This window comes from Vollenhovia emeryi, unplaced genomic scaffold (assembly GCF_000949405.1).
Source record: "Vollenhovia emeryi isolate VEMERY1.0 unplaced genomic scaffold, V.emery_V1.0 DF939120.1, whole genome shotgun sequence".
Classification (NCBI taxonomy): Eukaryota; Metazoa; Arthropoda; class Insecta; order Hymenoptera; family Formicidae; genus Vollenhovia; species Vollenhovia emeryi.
In genome coordinates, this window is record NW_011967246.1 from 3,219,837 (window position 1) to 3,241,545 (window position 21,709).

The 21,709-nt window shown below is 48.5% G+C and overlaps 1 protein-coding gene across 1 annotated transcript in view; it reads left to right on the plus strand.

Moving 5' to 3' along the window:
• LOC105570622 overlaps window positions 1–21,709 on the plus strand; it is a 49,394-nt gene that overhangs the window by 1,417 nt on the left and 26,268 nt on the right. Inside the window, exons 2-6 of the mRNA XM_012027966.1 lie at window positions 7,782–7,943; window positions 9,803–10,322; window positions 11,674–14,355; window positions 20,205–20,446; window positions 20,555–20,799. Of these exons, the coding sequence (XP_011883356.1) occupies window positions 7,782–7,943; window positions 9,803–10,322; window positions 11,674–14,355; window positions 20,205–20,446; window positions 20,555–20,799 (3,851 nt within the window). The remainder of the gene's footprint in view (window positions 1–7,781; window positions 7,944–9,802; window positions 10,323–11,673; window positions 14,356–20,204; window positions 20,447–20,554; window positions 20,800–21,709) is intronic.

A 21,709-nucleotide genomic window follows, 5' to 3' on the forward strand; every position in this document is an offset into this window, starting at 1 on the left:
ACTCGGAACGAAAGGGAAGTTCTAGCCCTTCTGTACGGTATACAGTTCCAATCAGACACTTTCTTATTTTATATAAATCTATCAACGAACGCATCTGCGTGATTTTTTAAACGGGAGTAAACTGCAAGTGCGGTCTGTGCTTAAGAAGGGCTTATTTAAGGGCTTTGCGTATCGATATGGATGCTTTTTGTTGATAAGCTCTTTGTACTTGATTTCGCGAACTTTTCAAATGTACCTGAATACCTTAATTTGCTACTCATACAAAATTTTTATTGTGCCGTTCGACTTTAAAGGATATGTGATACATTAGATCGCATAATTGAATACGATGTCGACTTAAGGATCGACGATACGGCCGTACGAGCGACGGCATTTACGGAAGTCCGAGGACGCGCGCGATTTTTACTCGCTCGTGGTTTTTCTGATGGCGTTCGCCTCTCACCCACGTTTAAGTAGAAAGCGGCATGTCATTAACGGTGCGATCTGTATGCAAAGCCGATCCGTTTTCTAGCCGCTGGAAATCGCGGTAATGATATCGGCCTCGTCGCCAACATCTAGAGCGTAGTAGACGTGGCGGCGGCGGCGGCGATTCTGCGAAGACTCCGAGAAGTCATTGCGGACGATGCAAAAATTTTCCTCCCAACGTATGTGACTCGCGACCAATGCCACGACCGGTTATTCTCGCGATCAAGGTCCGATCCGTTGAAATTGCAAGCGCGGAAAACCGACAGCAACGAACAACGATCGACAGTAATGATCCTCCGCAATTTTTGCGCGTTTATAACCAAAGGGACGTCCCCTATTATGAGACAGGCTCTTAATACGAGACGGTGGAGTTTCCGCTAAATTAATAGGCGTCGTCCGTTGGTTCCATCGTGAATTTATTTCCCTTGGAGTGAAATCTGTTTAGTGGAAAATTGATTGTTGGATCGTGTGATCGTTGCGAAAAAAATGGCAGAATTTGGACGTTGAAAACCTGCTATCTCATATAGGTAGATGCTATCTCATATCATCATAATAGAATCCTATCTCGTAATAGCGGACTATCCTCTAATAATTCAAATCTGCCGCGCTTTTTCCTCCGTCGCACTTTCAATGTCGAATTCTCGAACGAATTTTCCTCTTAGCGAAGATTAAGAATTTCGCACGGTTGATTCGGGCGTTCTACAATTAGCTCGGACAACAATAACGATGACTGATCGATACATCGTGGAAAAAAGCGGCTTAAGTTTCTCGTATGATTAAATTTGGACGTTGAAAACCTGCTATCTCATATTAGAATCTTATCTCATAATAGCGGACTTTCCTCTAATAATTCAAATCTGCCGCGCTTTTTCCCTCCGTCGCACTTTCAATGTCGAATTCTCGAACGAATTTTCCTCTTAGCGAAGATTAAGAATTTCGCACGGTTGATTCGGGCGTTCTACAATTAGCTCGGGCAACAATAACGATGACTGATCGATACACCGTGGAAAAAAGCGGCTTAAGTTTCTCGTCACGTGTATTAACGCGGATCGATTAGCGAGCGAGGCGAGCTGACGAGTCGCGCGGGGCTAAGAAATGGAGAGTGAGCGCGGGGAATCGGTCGAGTATAACTCGCGCGAGAAAAGTTATCCGCTCTGGTTAGTTTATCATTCGCTCCGAGAGACCGGTTCGGAATAAAGAAAGTCTTGTATCTCCCACGGATAGAAAGTAAAATACACTTAAAATTAGTGTACCATAAAATGTTATTCGCAATGACGAAATGGGTGCCCCGTTGCGCGGGATATGGCGTCGCGTTTTCAATCCCGATATGCAATTTTCGTCTTTCGAGTTATCGCGGAGTTGTCCTCCCGCCAACCGGGCGCGTTTTTCTGGCTCCGGATCAGAAGCGAAAGAATGCAGAAAACCCTGAAACGCGTTGGCTCCAAGTGGAGGCAAGTCCGAGCGGCTCCTCCCCGTTCGGGCTCGTGCATCACGGATATCGCTCATACGTCCGCTAGAAGGTCTCTGGAAAGACGCTAGTCCGGCTGATTATTTTTATGTAAGCTTACGGCGGTTTATTCTCGTCCGTTAGTCATGGAACGGCAACAGGCAGGCGGCTGCAACAGGTGGCTCCGCCATGATGCTGCATACTGGTGCGTGCCTCCGCACTCGTGCAAGACAAATTGCGTTTCAGCGGCCTGACGACCCGCTCTCGCAATCGCTACGAGGTCCGGCCTCGCGGTTAAAAACACTTCCATTTAATGACGTATCGGTACGCGTGATCTTATTCCGCGTCCGACGTTCGCGTTCGGAGGAGACGGCCCGCGGCATCGAACGACCGAGCGTGCAATTCGCGAGAGGACGTGTCGTCTTTTTCGAAATTCGGCTAATTCAGTTTCGATAAAACGAACGAAATTTTTACCAGGTTTGGCCTCCAAGTTGGAACCGCACGAGTCTTCCGTTTGATTCCCATTTTATTCATGAAATTAATTACGAACTAGATTTTTCTCCGAATTGGATCAACGACTCGGTCGACATTGATCTAATCTTAATTAACAAATGCAGTTTCTCGCGTGCGTGCAATCGATAATCGAGTATGAAATTCACGGGTGGACGCACCTTTTGCGAAGTTTGACTAATTCATTTCCGATAAAACGAACGAAATTTTTACCAGTTTTGACCTCCACGTTGAAACCGCACGAGTTTTCCGTTTAATTCCGGAACTTGGAAATTTGTCGTCCTTCGGTTCGAAAAATTTCCAAGTTCCGAAGCAGGAAAATTTTTTAACAGTTCCAGCAGTTCTGTTGGGAGTTCTGGGTAGCCCCTCACGAGTTCTTTCGAAAACTATAAGTCCCAGTCTACAATAGAGATTTAAGCCCTCAGCCTTAAGAAATTGACTAATCACAGTCGCGCATTCTACTCATACTTGACCGTGATTGGCCAATTTCTTAAAGCTTAGGGCTTAAATCATCTATTGTAGACTGGGACTTAAGGCTCGATGCGCTACGACCGACGAGAAAAAGTTCTCGCGATTTTTCGTCCTTCGGTTCGAAAAATTTTCAAGTTCCGAAGGAGGAAAATTTTTTAACAGTTCCGGCAGTTCTGTTGAGAGTTCCCAGTAGCCCCCGCAGAGTTCCATCGAAAAAATCCTAATGGTAAAATTCCACTACATTAATACTTTTATAGTTATGCCTATTTTTTGGGTACTGTTTCTTGAGTCTTCAACTTCGTTTTTTTTACTTTCTCGCGCAGAACTATTGTTAAAATGTATCAATAACTCTAGAACTATGTGAAATCTATCCAGAACTCCATTAAAAAATTAGTTTCTACGAAAATGGGGGGCTGCGTAAAGTTAGCCCCCCATTTTCAAAAATTCATTTTAACGTCTTTAATGGGCAGAACTTATTTCTTGAACCCATCAAGAACTCTGGCACTATTGTAAATCTATAGGGAACTCGTAAAAAAAGTTAAAATTTTAAATAATGCGGGGCTAACTTCACAGGGGTATTTAAAACAAACATCTTTTCTCATAAAGGCTATAAAAATTACTCATATTTATATAAATATATTTTAATTTAAAATATAAATATAATTAAGTATTAGTTTGATAATTTTTGCCAATTTATTCCATTGGATAAAATCCGGGACGGTAAAAACTGGAATTTACCATGGGTTTTTCCAACCCCTGGACTTTTCCAGCCAACTCGATGGCCGAGTATGAAATTTACGAGAGGACACACCACCTCTCTCTAAATTTAACTAATTCGATTCTGATGAAGCAAACTAAATTTTTAGCTTAGTTTTTGTATTGAAACCGCGCGGGTCTTCTATTTTGTTATTCCCGAAATTAACCGCTAGCTAGATTTTCCCCTCCAATGCCCATTTCTGCCAATGCATATCAACTTTAATCCTACTTTAATTAAGTTTTTATGTTTTCCCAATTCCTGAACCTGGAGGAAGATAAAAAGTAAGCTAAGCCGGGATCAAAGTTAGTCTGCATCGGTGGAAATTGACATAAATTGATCAACGACTCGGTCGACATCGGTCTAATTCTGATTAACGGACAAACGCAGTTTCTCGCGTGCGGGCAATATCTCTCCGCCGAGTGTCCGTCCGTCGTCCCAGCGACCCGAGGGGTGTGGCGGAAATCAGGTGCATCCACGCGCGGACGTTTCGTTGCGTCACTCGCGCAAACCGGCTTTGTAATTATTGCGATTAATCGGTCGACTTCATGATTCAGAGCGTACAACGATCAAGCCGCGCGCCTCCGACTTGCGTATGTAATAACTGAACGCGAACTGCGATGATTGATGTTTCCCATTGGTCTCTCGAGTACCTCTCGGCCGTTTATATTTGTCTTGGAGACCGCGTGCGTGCGAGGACGTAACAATTGCGGCGTAATTAAGCGTTAATTAAGTACGAATGGAAAAGGAAACACTCGGCTTGACCCGCGACAGCTCGAGTTTTCTCGTTGACGATTCTCTCCACGCGCCAAGGCATTATTCCTCATCCTCTGCCGGATCACATTCAGGCACATCCGGTGCAGACGTGCAAAGTTCATTTCGATAGCGTTATCGTCGCCCACCTGCGGAAAATTACAATACGGTCTCGCGGGAAAGCCTCGACCCCGGCCCTCGTCTATTCGACCGTTCGTTAGCTTCGCTAACGGATCGTCTTGCTACTCGCTCCACGATCGCGTGTGTGTCCGCGTCTCGTGACGGAAATCGGCCGGAGAGATCGGCGCGCAAATATAATACATTTTGAATTCGGACACGCGCCGCACTCCCACATGTCGCGGAATCGCGCGATGCAAATGTTACAACCGCGTGCGCGTAACGTTACGCAACAATCACGGCGAGATGAAAGGGTAAGATAGCGTTTGACTTTTCCACGGGGGAGCGAGTACAGTCGCTCGCGGCTAGAGTGCATCGAATGTGTTCCATCGCTACGCCGTGCAACTATGCGATGTCCCGTTCCCAGGAGCGTCTAACTGTTCACGCCATCATTCATCGCGCGGTGACGAAGGAGGCAGGAACGTACGGACGCTTCGCGTTCCTACATCCGCACGTACGTCGCTTTTCGTGCGAAGGTGCCTGATTAACGACGGTTAACCCATTGCACTTGCCAGAAGTTTTCACGCCGCGCTTTCTACCTCGCCGTTCGACGAGAGACACGTTTCGCTCCGGAGCTAGCGCGGTACATTAAAATTGTTTATCGATTAAGGACCAGTTTCACGAACATCGGTTAACTGCTAACCGAAGGTTAATTGATTCTCTGCCATCTTCTTAAATAGTAAGATGGAAAGAGATAGGGAGTCGACTGAATCAACAGTTAACCGGCCCTCAGGGCTAGTTTTTTCTTATTATCTAAGAAGGGACAGAGAATTAATTAACCTTCGGCTAGCAGTTGACCAACGTTCGTGAAACTGGCCTTTAAAGTACGCGGATTTGCTGTTCCAATTGATAAGGACTGTGTTTTAAGACCGAGTCGACCCCCATGGAAACAAATATATTTGTAAAAGCAGGTAAAAATACATGTAATATATTTCTTTTCTATTTTGTATATAATAATTTTATTTTAAAAATGTATAAACGTATATACCATTTCTATTTTTCTTGATATATACTGAAAATATTTTTCGGGGGGCGCGCAGTTTGCGGGGTTTAAAAAGAGTACGCAAAATTATCGCACAGAATTATCAGGCTGCGAAGAGCCCAGCTGTGGCCGAAAATGGTATATTGTGATTATTCACATTTGATTGGTTTAATTATTTTCTATTATTTAGAGATATTAACGGCCGGCGATAATTCGGTCGAATATATTATCATTAATTATCTGTAAGTATTTGTGACAGTTCGTTGAATTTAATAAACCAGTAACCGTTTAACAAGAATTGGGCCCCGAAGCGTGCGCTATGTCGGAATCGTAAGGGAAAGGTCGACCTCGTGTGCTGAAGGAAACAGAGGATGGTTGTCGGAAACTCGTGCGCGCACAGTGCCGAAATGCCTCGAACCGGCTTTGATCGACGGCGAAAGCTCGAGAGGTGGACGACCTTCCAGTTACGTTATCTTCCAACGTAATGGTTGCACTCGTCGATAACGAGTGAGTCACGACCCCTCGTTAAGAATTTCGCTTGCGCGCTTCTGCGGGCAGGCAGCTGCCGCACTTTCGACGACGAAATGACAAGGCACAAATGACGAGTTTACACTTTTTACGCTCCGTTGAATTCGTATGCGCGCGGAAAATGCATGCGGCGCGTGGAACTTAAACTTGAGAGTCCCTCGTGATTCGACTGTTAAAGTACGTGTACAAGGAAGTACATATTCTGATTGATTTTAATTAAATAGGAACTGTATACCTGATAAATGAGATACTGTAAATTTTGTTATAATGAACGGAGAAACGCGGATTATTCCAATTCATTTTTTTTGCTTCCATACACTGACAAAAAATTTTTTTGAAACCGAGTACCTAAATAGATTTACTTAAAATTAATTTTCTTTACTGAAGTAAATATTTATTCTGTTTAAATAGAAAAATAAAATTTCAAGTAAATCTGTGTATTATATTAAGTAAATTAATTTAAATCATTACATTTTCTACACTTAAATAAAGATTTCACGAGATAGAGAATACTATTTATTAAATGAAATCATTGTTTTGGTCAAATAAAGAAATCAAATTTTCTTCGCTGTAAAACTTGTATCTTAGTAAACATTTTATAGAATTAGAGTAATTTTTTAAATTTAAACTTATCTACCGTTTGATATTTAATAAATACTTAAATTTAAAAAATGCATGTTTTAATTTGTTTATTATTTTTTTAATTTAAGTTAATAAGCTATTAGGAGCCACCTAATGAATAATTTTCTTGAGTAAGATATTCTTTTGTCAGTGTATAATTCCAATTAATTATTTAATTTTTTTCCTGATCTTACTATCCCTTGACTCCGGACGTCACGAGGGGGAAACCGCTGACCAAAATCTTGTACACCAATGCCCACTAATGCTCAGTGGGCATTACTTTATCTTATTATCTTATTTTATCTTATTTATCTTGTTTTATCTTATCTTTATAATGCCCAAAGATGCCCCAAAAATGCCTAGCAATGCCAAGTAATGCCGCAAATCTGTACACCACAATGCCCTCGGCGGTTTCCCCCTCGGGACGTCAGTGAATTTTGTTCTTATCACAGAACTCTATTCCGCTTAGATGCGGTTTTACCTGTATTTGACATGAAATCCGTAACAAGATAGGCCTATAATTAGTCTGCGATACTGTGCAATGCCTGTGTACCTCTCGCGTAATTTATATGTAAAATACTTACTCTTAGATCCCACTTGATAAGGACCTGAACCAAAGGTCGAAATGTTGCGAAAGCACATTTAATAAGTGTGGCCGGCTGAGGTCGATTGAAATTTGAAATTTTATTATTAATACTGGCAACCTGAAGGAACGTACTTGTTAAAATCAATTAGAAATTAAAAAGGCCGTTTAGGACCGGGCATAGGTGTAAGTAGCCAGTTAAATTAAATTAATAAGTGAATCCATATACCGTATTCTTTCCACTCTTATCCTGTGCGCCAGTTACATACCAGTCTTATTAATTTAATTTAACTGGCTACTTACACCTATGCCCGGTCCTAAACGGCCTCTTTAATTTCTAAATTGATTTTATATCTTAAAGGACCCTAAGTTAAAATTGACGTACTTGTTAATTTCTTCACTTCGTCAAATTCTTTTTATCGAACCCGCACGACACTAAACATTAATTCACGAGTTGGTACTTATGCGACGGGCACGCTTTGTTTTACAGATACGGTGCTAGTGCAGCAAATCGACTTTCTGGAAACGATCCTGGAGGAGACGTCCGACGATCTCCAGAGCGACTCGGATCGCAGCGGAACGACGTATTGGCTGGGATCCGATTCGGAGACCGAGAGCGTGATCCACATCAAGACGAAGCAGAGATCGGCGGGTAAGAGCTGCAACTCTTAACGGGGGGACATAACATCGGTGATACATTGCAGTCGCGCTATCACTTGATCGATATCACGCGGGGGAGTCGCGCGTCGAGGGCGATCTTGTGAACAACGCCTTCGTCGCCCGCGGCTATGATCGCGAGAGTCAGGCATTGTTCACGCGCGATCGTTCCACTTTCTCTTTCCTCCCGGCAGCCTAATCTCCCGACTCATTAGAGAACCGGGGATTACGTCGGACATGCGATTATGCGGCACGATTACTCCGTCGCGCTTATGCCATCCAAAACCGGGGGAGGTCGATCACTCGAATATAAAATCTGATTTTACCCTTGCCCCTTCGGAAAACCCGAATTGCGCGAAGCGATGTAAATTACGATTCAATACGTGTTACTGGCATGCGCCAAGAATCCGGCGCAGCTGAAAGACATAAAACGGACTTTCAGAGCCAAAACTAAAAACGTCTACTTTTGCAATTTTTTTCTGTCGTATCCAATTGACTTTATCTTAAGCTTTGCCGACACTTGAAATTGTTGTTAACGCAATTACCGTAATCCAATTCAAACGGAAGATCCGTGGCTTACGAGTCAGTGGCATTTCCCCACCCACGCTCTTGAACGCGCCTTTGAACACGCAGCCATTGTAACGGCCAACTTGTACGGTTGCAGTGCGTAGGGGCGTGTACATTTATCTCGTTGCAACGGATCTTTCGTGCTTAAGGGCGTAGAATGTTTACAAGAAGTCCACTTGAAATCGATGCGAGGGGGATGAGTAAACTCCGAACACCTCGACTTCGAAATGCAGCTTAACGCACGCTCCGAGGAGAATGGAAACGGAGCTCGGTACTCCTTTATTCTCTCTATCCGCCCTAAGATGCGGACTGGTGGAATTCGATGAAATGACAAATATAACCAGCGGAATTATATCCCAGCACGCGCGCGACCTTTCGCTGCCGATGCAATATTCCTACCAGTTCTGTTTGCCGAGGAACGTATCGCGCTGGATCGAAGTAGCGTTACTGTACACAAGATATACCTATATCCAACTTATGTGTTCCTTAATCGAGTTGTAAAGGTTAAACCGTGAGCGAATATACTCGGCGCTTCGACGTTGAGATCGCTTGATTACATGGCTGTTGCCAAAAGCGGGATCCGAGCTTTCGGAGCGCAGATAATTAAATAAGTCTGTGTACAATAAAACTCACTTTACATGAAACTGATATAAAGAACAAACAATTTCTAAGGAGAGTGTAAAGATTGAAACAACTCAAATCAGTATTAGTTTAACTGAAAAGAAGCTTGCGTGCATAATAAGCGACTAAATTCCGCGTTTCGGCAAAATTTAACCGCGAAAGTTCGAGTGGCGATGCACCACGTGCATATCAAGACGAGACATGGTCTTACGTAACGTCGCACTTGGATCGATAGATAATCGACGCGGTTCGATCACGCGGCGCGCGCGACAATTACGACCTGGTTGACAACCGATGGTGACCAGCGCGCGTGATGCCGTAAGCACTGCTTCCGGTTGAATGAACCGTGGCTTCCTGACGGACGTCGCAACGTGTACGCGCGTATGCGAGCGCACGGGGCGAAAGTGGCGACCGTTACATTGGATTCACTTCCGTGGCTCGATTTTACGAAGTGGGTCGTCGGGCATCGGATTCCACCACGTCTCTATCCTAACGAGATTCGCGGAATTAAAAGTAACATGCGAGATCTGGATTCCGAGTAAAGTAGGTTTAGGCCGTGCGCTCGCGCACGTTCGTCTCGCTTTTACTCTCACGGAGTCCTCGCGTGCCGCCCGTTATCGCCGACGTCGACGTCATCTTCATATCGCGTCGCCTTGTTCTCGGAAGACGAGCGGCTGGATGGTAGCGGCAGCGAATGCAACTCGGTGGTGCCGAAGAAGCGACGGCGCCGCGACCACGGCGCCGATCACCACCACCACCACCATCATCATCAGCAAGTAGCCTACGACGAGTACCCGGCGTCGCCGAGGTCCTCCAGGTCCACCGCCTCCTCCAGATCGAGCTCGCTGCTGCAGTTCGAATCTTTGGAGAGGACCTGCGCCACCCTGTCGCCTTCCAGCTACAGCTTCGACTCCCTGGAATACTCGAACCGGTCGAACGCCTCCCATCCGGAGAACGATTCGCCCGATAGCCTGGAGCAGGACTACGATAGGCTGCTACCGAACGGTTTCGCCAGCACGGTGGACCATTTCCCGAGGATCAGGCCCTACCGCAGCTTCGAGAGTCTCGACACGTGCCAGAAGGACGAGGGCTTCGGCCAGGCGTCCATGTCGAATGGTTTCGCGCCTTTGTACCTGAAGAGGGGTGCTGATCTGTCGAATATTAGGAAAAACAACCAGCGTCCCAGGTAGGTTGAATCTGGACTCTTACGCGTTAGGATGACTAATAAACGAGGGGGAAACCGCCGAGGGCATTGTCGTGTACGGATTTGCGGCATTACTAGGCATTACTAGGCATTTTTGCGGCATTATAAAAATAAAATAAGATAAAGTGATGCCCACTGGACATTAGTCAGCATTGGTGTACAACAGTTTGGTCCAGCGGTTTCCCCCCCGCTAATAAATAAAGAATCTCTTACACAGTGAAAAATCTCTATTTGAATCTGAAAAAATATATTGCAGTTTAGCGTGATAGAAAGGTTACTCTTAAGTTTCAACAGGAATACAATGGATAATAGGGTAGTACAAGTTTCTCATTGAAGTTTCGATACATTTTACGTTATTCGAGCAATTTTCCCCGCTCGTGTGTACAGTCAGTCTAAACGCAGTTAGTCCACCCGCAATTCCGACAGACGCCACCAAGGCTTTCGTTTGTTATTCTTGGCATACGCGCACGCGTTGTTTAACACGCCCGCCTATTTTTACACGCGTCGCTAGAATAGAGATACCCGACTATTGTAATCATGGATTGTTTCCCGAATTAGTTGGCAAGGACTGGCGGTAAGTGCATTTTTCTGCGTATCGCGGATATCCGTAAGACAAACACTTCCATGTCCTTCTGCGACAAAACATTATTCGTATATTATTTTCATTTCATCTAAGTTTCACCCTTGAACACCCATCGTAGAATATACTTAAAATTTTTAACTCTCAAGCGAGTTATTAAAAATTAATTGATCATTAACGCAGTTGACGTTTTTCCCGATGATTTCTTAATTATTAAAGTTTGCATATCCGTCGAAATAATTTGTTTTTTTTAATATCTTAAATAATTAGAAAACGCAGTTCATTTCTCTGCTGCAGTCTGAAGATAAAAGGGTTAAACAATGTACGTGCGTTTGCGCGTTCACACCCGTTCGTGCCGGGTGTTGAGCGGTTCTTGGTTTTCTTGGCACTCGTATTCCCGAATTCCCCTCCGCGTGACGATCGTTTTACGGCCAAGTTAAATGCAATCGCGACCCTGAGGAAGACCACCTTGACTTTACTGCCGATATTATAAACGGTTGAAACACAAACGCATTACCGAATCGCCAGATCACCGCCATTTGCTTCTTAAGTGCGCGATGTTTCGCATTCACCACGCGTCCTTTAAGAAATGCTCAATTTTATTAGGAATCCATATTGCAAACGCAAAGTTTTTAAATAAATTATCAACATTTGCATCAAGTCCCGATATCTCGTCACTTGTACTGAACGAATAGCGGGAAAGACAGAAATAAGATTCTCCAATATCGGACCGTGTCCGTTTACATGAAACAGAGACTTCTGGCACGAGGACGAGGTATACGACGACGACGACGACGACGACGAAGAGGAGGACGATGAATACGATTTCGAAGAGTACGAACGGAGCCGAGCGAAGGCGGATTCCCGGTTGACGACCGGTTTCGAGGATCGACTGCTGTACGGCGAGTCCGGCAAGTACGCGACGTCCTTGGACTATCGGAACACGATCGACTTGCGGGAGATCGGCGTCGAGACGAAGAGAGACGCGCTTTTGGAGCTCAAGTCCGGCCAGAAGACGACTAGGTTAAATATAGCCGGTAGCGGTGCGGAGCAGCATCATCATCACCACCACCACCATCATCATCATCATCAGCATCCGCAGCAGCAGCAGCAGCAGCAGCATCCGCAGCATCCGCAGCAGCAGCAGCAGCAGCAGCATCCGCAGCAGTGCCAACAGCAGCAGTACGATCAACAGGATTACCATCACCACCACCACCGTCGTCGCCGCCAACAACAACACCAAGGGTGGAGCGACGAGGAGCGCTTTAATTTTAGATTCACGGACAAGTCGCAGAGCGCGCCCAGTCTGCTCGACGGTGTCGAGGAGTCAGCACGCAGCGGCCTGAGCTCGCCGTCTCGTCTTCGCGCCTCGAGGACGACCTCCTACGTGTCGACATCTTCTCTCTTCGAGAACTACACGCGGGTGGCCAGCGTGCCGGTGGACTTGAATCTCTGCGGCGTCGCCGCTACGTGCGACGACGAGATGAACGGTCACGAAATGGCGGAGACCGCGCCCGGCGACGAGGCCGCGACCCTGAAGAGCCCGCAGGAAGATACGGATTCAGCAGAAGCCGATGAAACGCAAGCGGGAACGAAGGTCGTCCCGACCAGCTCGGTCAGGACGCAACCGGCCCAGGGCGCGCTCATGGACGGCGATATGGAGGACCGCGGGAAGGAGAACGAAGAACGAACGAAGGTCGAACGCGCGGGCGAGACGCAGCAGACGCGCAACAAGCAAACGAAGACTACGTCTACGGTGAAGACTCAGGATCGCGCCAACTGCGTGTTGGACATGGCGATGGTGACAGAGAACGACCTCGACGAAGCCATCAAGCAGTTTAAACGCGAGGTGGAGGAAGCGGCCGCTTCCGGAGTGGCGAACGCCGCCATTTTGGCGATGGAGACGATTCAACGAACACCGTCCGGTCGACTGAAAAGCCGAAAAGTGAAGAACAACGCCAGTTACGAGCTGGCGCAGCAACTCGAGGTGGACGAGAGAAATTTCCAAAAGAAATTCAACGACGAAGCTCGCGACGGAGCTGGCTCCCCTGGGAGAAAGCGGATTCTGAACAATGCCAGCTACGAGTTGGCGCAGCAGTGCGACTACATCAAGGCGACGCAGAGCGCGCGAGCGGCGTTCCAGCGGATGGACGCGTGCGACGAATTAGAGGAAGCTGCGTCCGGGCGCTCTTCGAAGCTAAACGTCGCCGACGTGATGCGCCAAATGGGCTCCGACACGAACATCAGCGAGGACTCCCGGCCGAAGGAGCCGCAGAACGACTCGTTCTTCGGTCAGATAAAAAAAAACTCGGATCCATTTTCGGCCTGTGGCGATGCTAGCGCACTGAGTCCACGGCTGCTAGACGACGAGGTAGATTATCCCTGCTTGGAAACCAAACCTATAGGAGCATCCTGCTTTGAAAATAGGGTCGTTTTGCGCGAGAAGATCGAATCGGAGCAGCCAACCCAATTGAAAAGTGTCCTTGAAAATTCCTCGACGACGTGTTCCTACGTCGACGAAGAATCATCCGTCAAACGAGGCGAAGAAGAGACCGGGGACGTAAAGAAGAGCTTCATCGGCGAGTTTTATTCGGAGCGAGGGGCGCAGCCTCCTCGCAAGTGTCCTCAGGCGGACGAGAGCAGGGTTCAAGAACGGAAAATGAACTCGGAGAGCGCGTCATCGAACCGGGACCACGAGGATCGTTCCCGCAGCCCTGGCTCGAGCGATCGAGGCGCTGGCGAACGTCTGTGGAGGGTCGTGATCGAGAAGCAAACGACAACGAAGAACGAAGAGGAGACGGAGGAAGAGACGAGGGACAGAATGGAGGCGGCGGAAAAGAAGGAGGTAGAGGAGGAGGGACACAGTGTCCGCGGTGTTGGCTCCGAGTCCCCACCCGGCGGTACGGGTTCACTCGGTGAACGTAGTAGTGGGAAGCCCGCGGTGGCCGTGGCGGCAGTTGATACGAATCATCGCGGTGGTGATCGCGGCAAACGTCAGGGCGACGAGCAGCAACGCGCGCCGAGCATCAACAAGCAGGACGCGAGCGTCGCGAGCGTGAAACGGTCGTCGTTTGTTGCCCCGAAGACCTACGCGGTCTCTTCAATCTCCCTACCGTCCTCCTCGTCCTCCGCCGCCATGAAGAGCGAGGAGAGAAAGAAGGGCGGTCTAGGCGGCTTTCTGCAGAGGTTCTCCAGGCTGAGGTTCAGCGGTAGAACCAAAGTGCCGCGCTCCGAGGCCCACAAGAAGACCGCCGAGCCGACGAGAGCGCAGGAGGAACAACAGCCGGCCACAGCTAGGAAGAAGGAGCCGGACTACATCATCATACCGTTGCACCCGCCCGAGGAAGAGAGGAGACGCCAGCAGGAGGTCGTTACTCTCGAGGAGGCCGCCAGGAGAAACAATGTGGACATTCAGAGGAGCGCCTCCAGTGTCAGGTAAGTCGTAAAATTAAGTGGAATATACTCGTGGAGACGTTCCGTTAGATATTCGCTGGTCTATCATTATATATATAAAAAAAAAATCGTCGAGGACAATCATGGCGTACGTTAACGTGACTTTCGGAATAACCGAAAGCTACAGCGCTCGTCAAAATTGCTGCTATGTTTATTCTGCTTTTCAATAAGTGAGACAACGATAAATATTTATTCTTGACGCGGGACACCGCTATTTTGCCGTGTCTCGAGCTAGGATATCCGCGAGCAACAAGTTGTTGGGTTGCGCGGTATATAAATATAGAGAGATCTTCGGCAACTCACGTATTATCGGGCTTTTCCAATCGTTTTATTAACGACGATGCGTTTTTACCACGCGATGTAATACACGTTCGTTCGTCACGCGCACGATGTGCATTATAAATAAAGTATTCGAACGTGTGTCGCGTGTCAGTCTCGAACTATAAAGTTCAGTATTTACATTGGAAACTTATTGTAGGTCACATGTCCCGCTATCGATCACGTTTGTTAGCCGCGCGTCAAGCAATCTCCGGCTGATAGCCCCGGTACCATCGCTTCTTTTTACCGCAGTTTTGCAACTCAACTTATTATTTGCTTGTCGAGAAAATCACTTCTCCCGAGGCAAATCCCTTCTAAATATCTTGATGCAATTTTGTTTAATCCCTTCGCTTCCACCGTCCCACGCGCGCGTTAGCAAACCGCTTCGTTCACAGTTTTGTTTAATTCCACTTTCATCTCGTCCCACACCGCCATCGCTCGTCTGTCGCAATCGCCCGTCAGCACGTACGTTTCTTCCTCCCTCGAGGGGACTGTCCGTGCTCGTTCGGCCGGCTCGCGTCTAATTCCGCTCCGGACCTCAGACGCCCTGCACTTCGCCAATCGATGTAACTTGATTCACGTACGGGAATTTGCCACCCGACGACTCCGACGACTCCCCCCCCCCCGCATCATTTCTCTCCGTGAGACAGATCAGCGGTGCTGGCCCGGTTCCGCGCGCAGCAGCAGCGGCGGAAACCAGTTCGGCTCTCTTAATTAAATTTCACTCTCACCCCGCGTCTCGCCACGTCATTCTCGCGTAATGCAACCTAATTGCATTTTATAACACGGACCCCCCCCTTTCTCCCCGCCAGCAGCCTTTATTCCATATTTCTTGCCTCCCGAGTCGCGGCGCGTCTCCCTCGAGCTTCACGCTCCGATCGCCTGTTTTGTTTACACATAGAACAACGAGGGACTCTAAAATTAAAACGGTTTAATTAATTTTTATACAGTCGGATCTGGGTGCCGCGATTTCGATCGATAACGATCACTCGGCAATTTTTTCCCTCCGTCGTAGCCGCGAGTATTTTCACTGGCCTACGTGTTATTCACCGCCAATCAAGATCGCTCTTCTGGGAACCACGTATCTGATACCTCCTCTCCGCTTCGCCTTTAACAAACATTTGCCTTATCGTCTTAAATTTCGCCGAAGCAGCGTCTTTCGTTTCGATTCGTGCCGCGCCGAAAAGAGTTCCATCGAGAAGAAAAAGGAGAGCGGCTGCTATTTTCCAGCACGAAATAGCTTCGCTGTCTTTTCGTCAGCACGTTAACTTAACTTCTGACTCGCACACGAGCCACGAACGTGGTGCGTTCAGTTAGGTCATGTAGAATGTTTCGAAAAGTTATTTATTTCTTCAAGCCGTGGGCGATTCTCTAACATTTCTCTCGCGTAACTTTCGCCGGTAGCTTCTGCCTCGAAGATATAATTGACGTTGAATATTAAGATCGCCGATTTATAATCCTTCCAATCAGCCCGTCAACTTCCTCAAGCGTCGCTGACCGCCAATATTAATTTATTAATGCTTGCAAGCGATATGTTGATTATAATTTATGCGGAGATTGTGTAACCGTCTCTCCGATTTATGACACGGGCCTGCAATAACGGACTTCCATCTCGGATTTTATTTCTACGCTCTTGTAATATACTTCGGCGTAGGATTACCTCATTTACAGCCCGCCGGGGATTTTCGGCGGCTGCGTTTCTCTGTTTGTTTGACGAGATGTTAAACAGAATGCGGCCAATATCCCACGCCCGCTCGCTCGCGTTTAGGGACGATGAATCATCATCGTAAGCTGCGGGATGTAATTTAGGAAGCCGCCGCCATTCGAGTTTTCGCAAGCGGAGCTGGTATCTGCGGGTCGAGCGCTTCTCTGGCGAGGACGCGAGGATACATAATTGGAGTTGGTCGTGAAAAGTATCGCCCGACGCTCAGCTCCAGAAAAATCATAATTCGCCAGCATTCGACAGGTTCAATGACCGAGGGCAGTTTATGCCCTGGGAAGAAAAAGACAGCGACCCATTCCGGGGCCCGCAATTAGTAGTCGAATTATTTGGATTGTTCTACTCTGGGAAAAATTTTAACCGTTTTTCTTTTGTAGTTAAGCAACTTAACATTTCGGTTCGTGCCTCTTAAGTGCGTGCCTCGACAGAACTAATTGAGAGAATTGGTTAGTGTTACTTCAAAATCTTGGATACGGATAGAACAGCTAATTGCGATTTTTAGTTACGCGGGATAAACTTCGTGAAAGATTAGAGTTACGAAGAATCCAAATGATTCGATTACTAATTGTGGGCCCCAAAGTGGGTTGCTAACTGCCTTTTTTTCCCCCCAGAGTGCAGCCAGAGCAGGTTTTTCATTCCTAATTTTTCATGTCACGCAATTAAAAGCGACACACGCTATCTCGCTTTTTAACTGTCTCTTCGTTTAACTGTTTATTTCAATCTTTTTTCCGATTTTGATAGGAGAAGGCTGGCGTTTTTCGGCTTTTTAGTTGTTTTTTTCTTTCGTTTTCTAATCACCGAGTTTTGTAGAATATTCGAACGAGACTGACGGAGATATTTTGCTATTCCTAGATATCTAGACTTAGTGCGACGCAAACGCCGGGACTCGCTCGCTCGTCCCATGCCGCAGTTAAATATACACCTTGCACACGTGTGTAGGTGTAGTGCCGGTCAGAGAGTCAGCTTATATTAATCTTATTCCATTCCGGCTGGAGAGAGTCCGGAAGTCGCGTTCGAGACGGGTTCAACGTCACGTTCGGGACTCTAGTCGCGGGGTTTCTGTCCCCTCCCCTTCGGGACTTTTTACTCCCTTCTTCGTCGTCGCGTAAAAGGACCAGTAGTGTTCTCTTATCTTTGGCCCGTGGTTTTTTTTCCGGTGACCGTCCATTTTCGCCCTCTCCCCTTTATTCCGCCGCCTCGAAAACGCAACAAACGCTACCATTTAGCCGACTCTTTAACGACGGCGCAATTAAGCTCGCTCCCGCGCCCATTCCGGCGCGGCTTCCAGCCGCGTTCCGTCGTCGCCGGGAGTTATTACGTCGTATCGCAAGGCCGCATCTCGCGCGGATTAGACCTCCGCTTAGCCTGACGGCGTCGTTGCAATTTACGGAATTTATTTTCGAGAGAGATATCAAATCTTATTAGGTACCAATTAATGTCGATAAAAGTACGGCATCTCGTATATAATTTTCCTTCTCGAGCGTCGTCGTCTGCTCGTTCACGTGGAATGTTAATAACCCACCCCTTCACTTTGTCTGTTTGCCCCGCGCGTAAAGCTAAGACTAAGCTAAGCTTCGTTTCGAGTCGACAATTGCTAATCTGATCCGGTCTTTAAGCTGGAAACACACGAAGAAACTTAAGCAGTGAGACTTAAAACTTAAGAATCTCAACCAATCGAAATTTTCGGCGTCGCTTAAGTCTCAAAATGGCTGCTCGCGTTCTCGACAGCCACTGGTCATTTCTCTTAAGTTTTAAGTCTTACTGCTTAAGTTTTTTTTTCGCGTGTTCGGGCCTTTAGGCATCGTTGCTGCGGCTTCGGCATTAAGCTGGGCGTCTACACTTGCGGAAATCGGAAAAGCGTATCCACTCGGCGCGCGAGTTCTCAGCTCGTTCCCGGAGCCTAGAAACCCGTCGCTGTTTTCACGATCGGCTGTATACTAATTTTAGAGACCGATGATTCCCCATCGTCGTGGGCCGCGCTTATAAACATGATCTCACGCAATGCGGCGATAACAAAACCGACGAGCGCGCCGCAACGCGTCGCTGGGTCACGTGCGAACGAGGCTTCCGCGTCGTAATTCCATTTGCGTCTCGCTTCGCGGGTCGCCTCGGCTCTCCTGGAGATTCTTATTGTTAGCGAGCCGCGATAGTGTGGTTATCGATTCTCCGTGTCATACTTTTCGGGAGGACACCGATTGATTTGGAGCATCCTCCGCTTATTGCTCCGCAGATACGCGACGCGTCCAAGGGAGCTTAACTCGTTAATCAAACTCGCGATCTAATTATCCCCCCGTACGGGCATACTAAAGCGAACTCTTAGCGCTGATTATTCTGTAATCGCGCAAACTCGCGGTCAAAGATCATCGGCTGTAACAGATCACAGCTCCCGGACAGCTTCACAACAGATTGCGGCTTCGTACTCATTCGTAATGTAACGAGGTCCCGAGGAGCTCGGAATAGTGGCTCGCTGTATCCAGCTCCTTATCTAGGTGGCTGCGCTCACAGCGGATAGAAAGTGTCTCATTAATGACTGTCCTCCCCTCGCCGAGATATATAGTCGCGCTTTTATCGGCGCGCCGTATGCCCGCCGTAGGAGACTCAATAAAGCCGGCCACTGTCTCTCGCGAATCCCGGACCCCGTGGATCGGAAGTGGAAAAGCGAAAGTCGGCGTAATTTATCGCGCGTAAAAGTTGCCGTAATCGCGGCGATCTTTAATTCCCGTGATTAATATCCCGAGGCCAGCGGTCGACGATCAGCGCGCGCGCGCGAGCTTTTCATTGACATTTTAACGACGCAAACTTGAGGAGCGATGTGTATACCCGTTGGCAAATTTATCGCGATTTAGCTTTCTACGATGTATCAGCTTGTCGCGATGCCCCAACCGGATAATTGCGATACGTCAGCCTCGCCGGACAAATCAGATTAAGCGGGATGCCCCGGCGAAGGCGAGGGGTTAATGTCCTCGATTTCGGTCAAGGGGATGACGAAAAAAAGAGGGCACATCACTCAGCCGCCAACTGTCCGCTATCGAAAACCGATGATGTTGCGACAGCGTAAAATACGCTCGAACGCCAATTTCCAATTATCGCGTTGCAATGGCGCCGCGCTCGCGGATCAAAAACTGAAAACGCTCCTATTCGGCGCCGCCAATCCGGCCGCTGAAACGCGGAAACGCAGGGAGCTGCGATGCCTCGCGTAGCGTGACTTGCTTTTTTTTTAACGCGGTTGGCTAATACGTCGGTTTAATGAAGCAATCATCTTCCATGAGCCGCGACAGAATGCGAAAAGCAATATCTTTAATTTAACGCGACGGACGATTTAGCTATGAACAAGGATCCTCCTTCTCTCGTTGTATCACACCTGGCATTCGAGAGATGCTAAGTGCCTAGGTCGTCATTGGGACTTATAGATGATGAGTTAGTTGTAAAATTGCAACACGCAACATCGGCCCGTGGAGCTTCCCCACCGAAGTGCGCGTATCAGGGTCACTCTTAAAACTCTGATGCAATCGGCCGATATCCAATTATCCCGTGCAACGTCGGTGTAACGCGCGGCGCTGTGCAAGACCAGTCGTGCACGCTAGCTGGTCTCGCTCGTCCATCAGGCTCGTGTACCCAGGCTCTTTCCCAGATTCGCGATGTCCTGGTCGTGGCGCGGTGAAATTGCCGACCGGCAGTTCGTATATCAAGTCAAACCACCCGCGTTGTCGTTGAAGTCGCCCCGACACCCCCAAGCTCGGCCACCGATCAAGTCGACTATCCTGAAGAGTGTACGTTCTGTTCATTGTTGCAGCAGCAACGGGAGGGCACCAGTGTCCAGCAAGCCGCCCCTGCCGCCGCAACCACCTCGCGTCGCCGCTCTGGGCACGACGACGCGAGCGTCGGCGTCGACGTCGGCGTCGCGCCGACGCGCCGCCACGGACCTTGGTAACCCGGCGGCGATCGAGATGGCGAAGGCCCGCGCGATGCAGGCCGCCCAGGAGCGCCCGGTCGGCCTACTGGAGACCGACCTCGACGAGGCGGTGATCAACACGAGCTACAACGGCACGACGTACACCGCTGGCCCGACCGCTGTCTCCGCTGCCGCCGCAGCTACCGCCGCCGCCGCTGCCACCGCCGCCGCCGCCGCCGCCGCCGCTGCCGCCGCCGCTGCCGCCGCCGGCGCCGGTGGTAAGAAGACCCGCAGCCTGCTCGACCTCAACCACACCTCGGCGGCGGCGCCGCGGCCGCGGCCCGAGCACGCCCTCCACGTACCCCAGTCGCCCGTCGGCGCTACGCACAGGAGCCCCCGCGACGACGTCGTGTCCGCCGCAACGTCCGCCATCCACCAGCGGCCCCACAAGTCCATGGAGTTCCTCCTCGACAAGGAGAACCTGCATTTCGTCAAGGTGAGTGGTCCCGCTGGCATGATCTTTGCAGGGCTTATCGCTACGCGACGCGAACCAGTCGATGGACCGCGCGCGAAATCGCGACAGTTCCGCGGCTCGGTCACGGAGTGCCCGTCGACGGAGGAGGAGTCGCGTCGACGAGATGCCCCGATCTCCTTGCGAGATCGATCGCGTTGCGAGGCTGGCAAGTTGGATGGAATGCACCTATATTGGACCCCGACGAGAGCGGAACCCCTGTTCCGTGATAAATCGAGTCATGCTTGCGTTGCGAAATCGGTCACGCGTGATATTGGGAAAGGGGACGTCGCCAGCGTCGATGGAAGAAGTGGTCGCATTTTGCCAAGTTCCGCCGCGTCTTCTTGTCGGCGACAGGTATCGCGACGAACGTTACGAAATCGCAAATAGTTGTCAGATATTCCGCCTTGGTCTGATCGGTGACGATCGAGGGGTGGGTGGTAGGATCAATGGAGCCTGTGCTCTATGAAGACGTGTCGAAGTGTCGTTTTCGTTTTGCGAAGTTGATTGGAAAAATTTCGGACCCTCCGCGTGCGTCGCGCCAAGATTAATTGGGAATGTTCCGATGCAGATGTAGTCTATCTGCCGTTAATTAACACAGTTTTGATCGATACGTTAATTAGACCCGAGCTACGGACTCTTCGCGCCAGCGTATCGGCTCAGAAATTAGCATTCGTTTAATTAACGCTGTGTCGCGCGCGGATTATCTTTGTCGTTCAATTATCTCTGGCCCATCCGACTATCTAATATAAATCCTCTCCCGCGGACAAGACTATTGTCGCGCGTATATTTATGATAATACGTTTACACGTGGCGCGATCAACTTGGACCTAAGACTCTCCCCAAGGTCCTAAATAAGAGGGCGATCTTTCCTCGAGGAAAATTGGAATCGGGT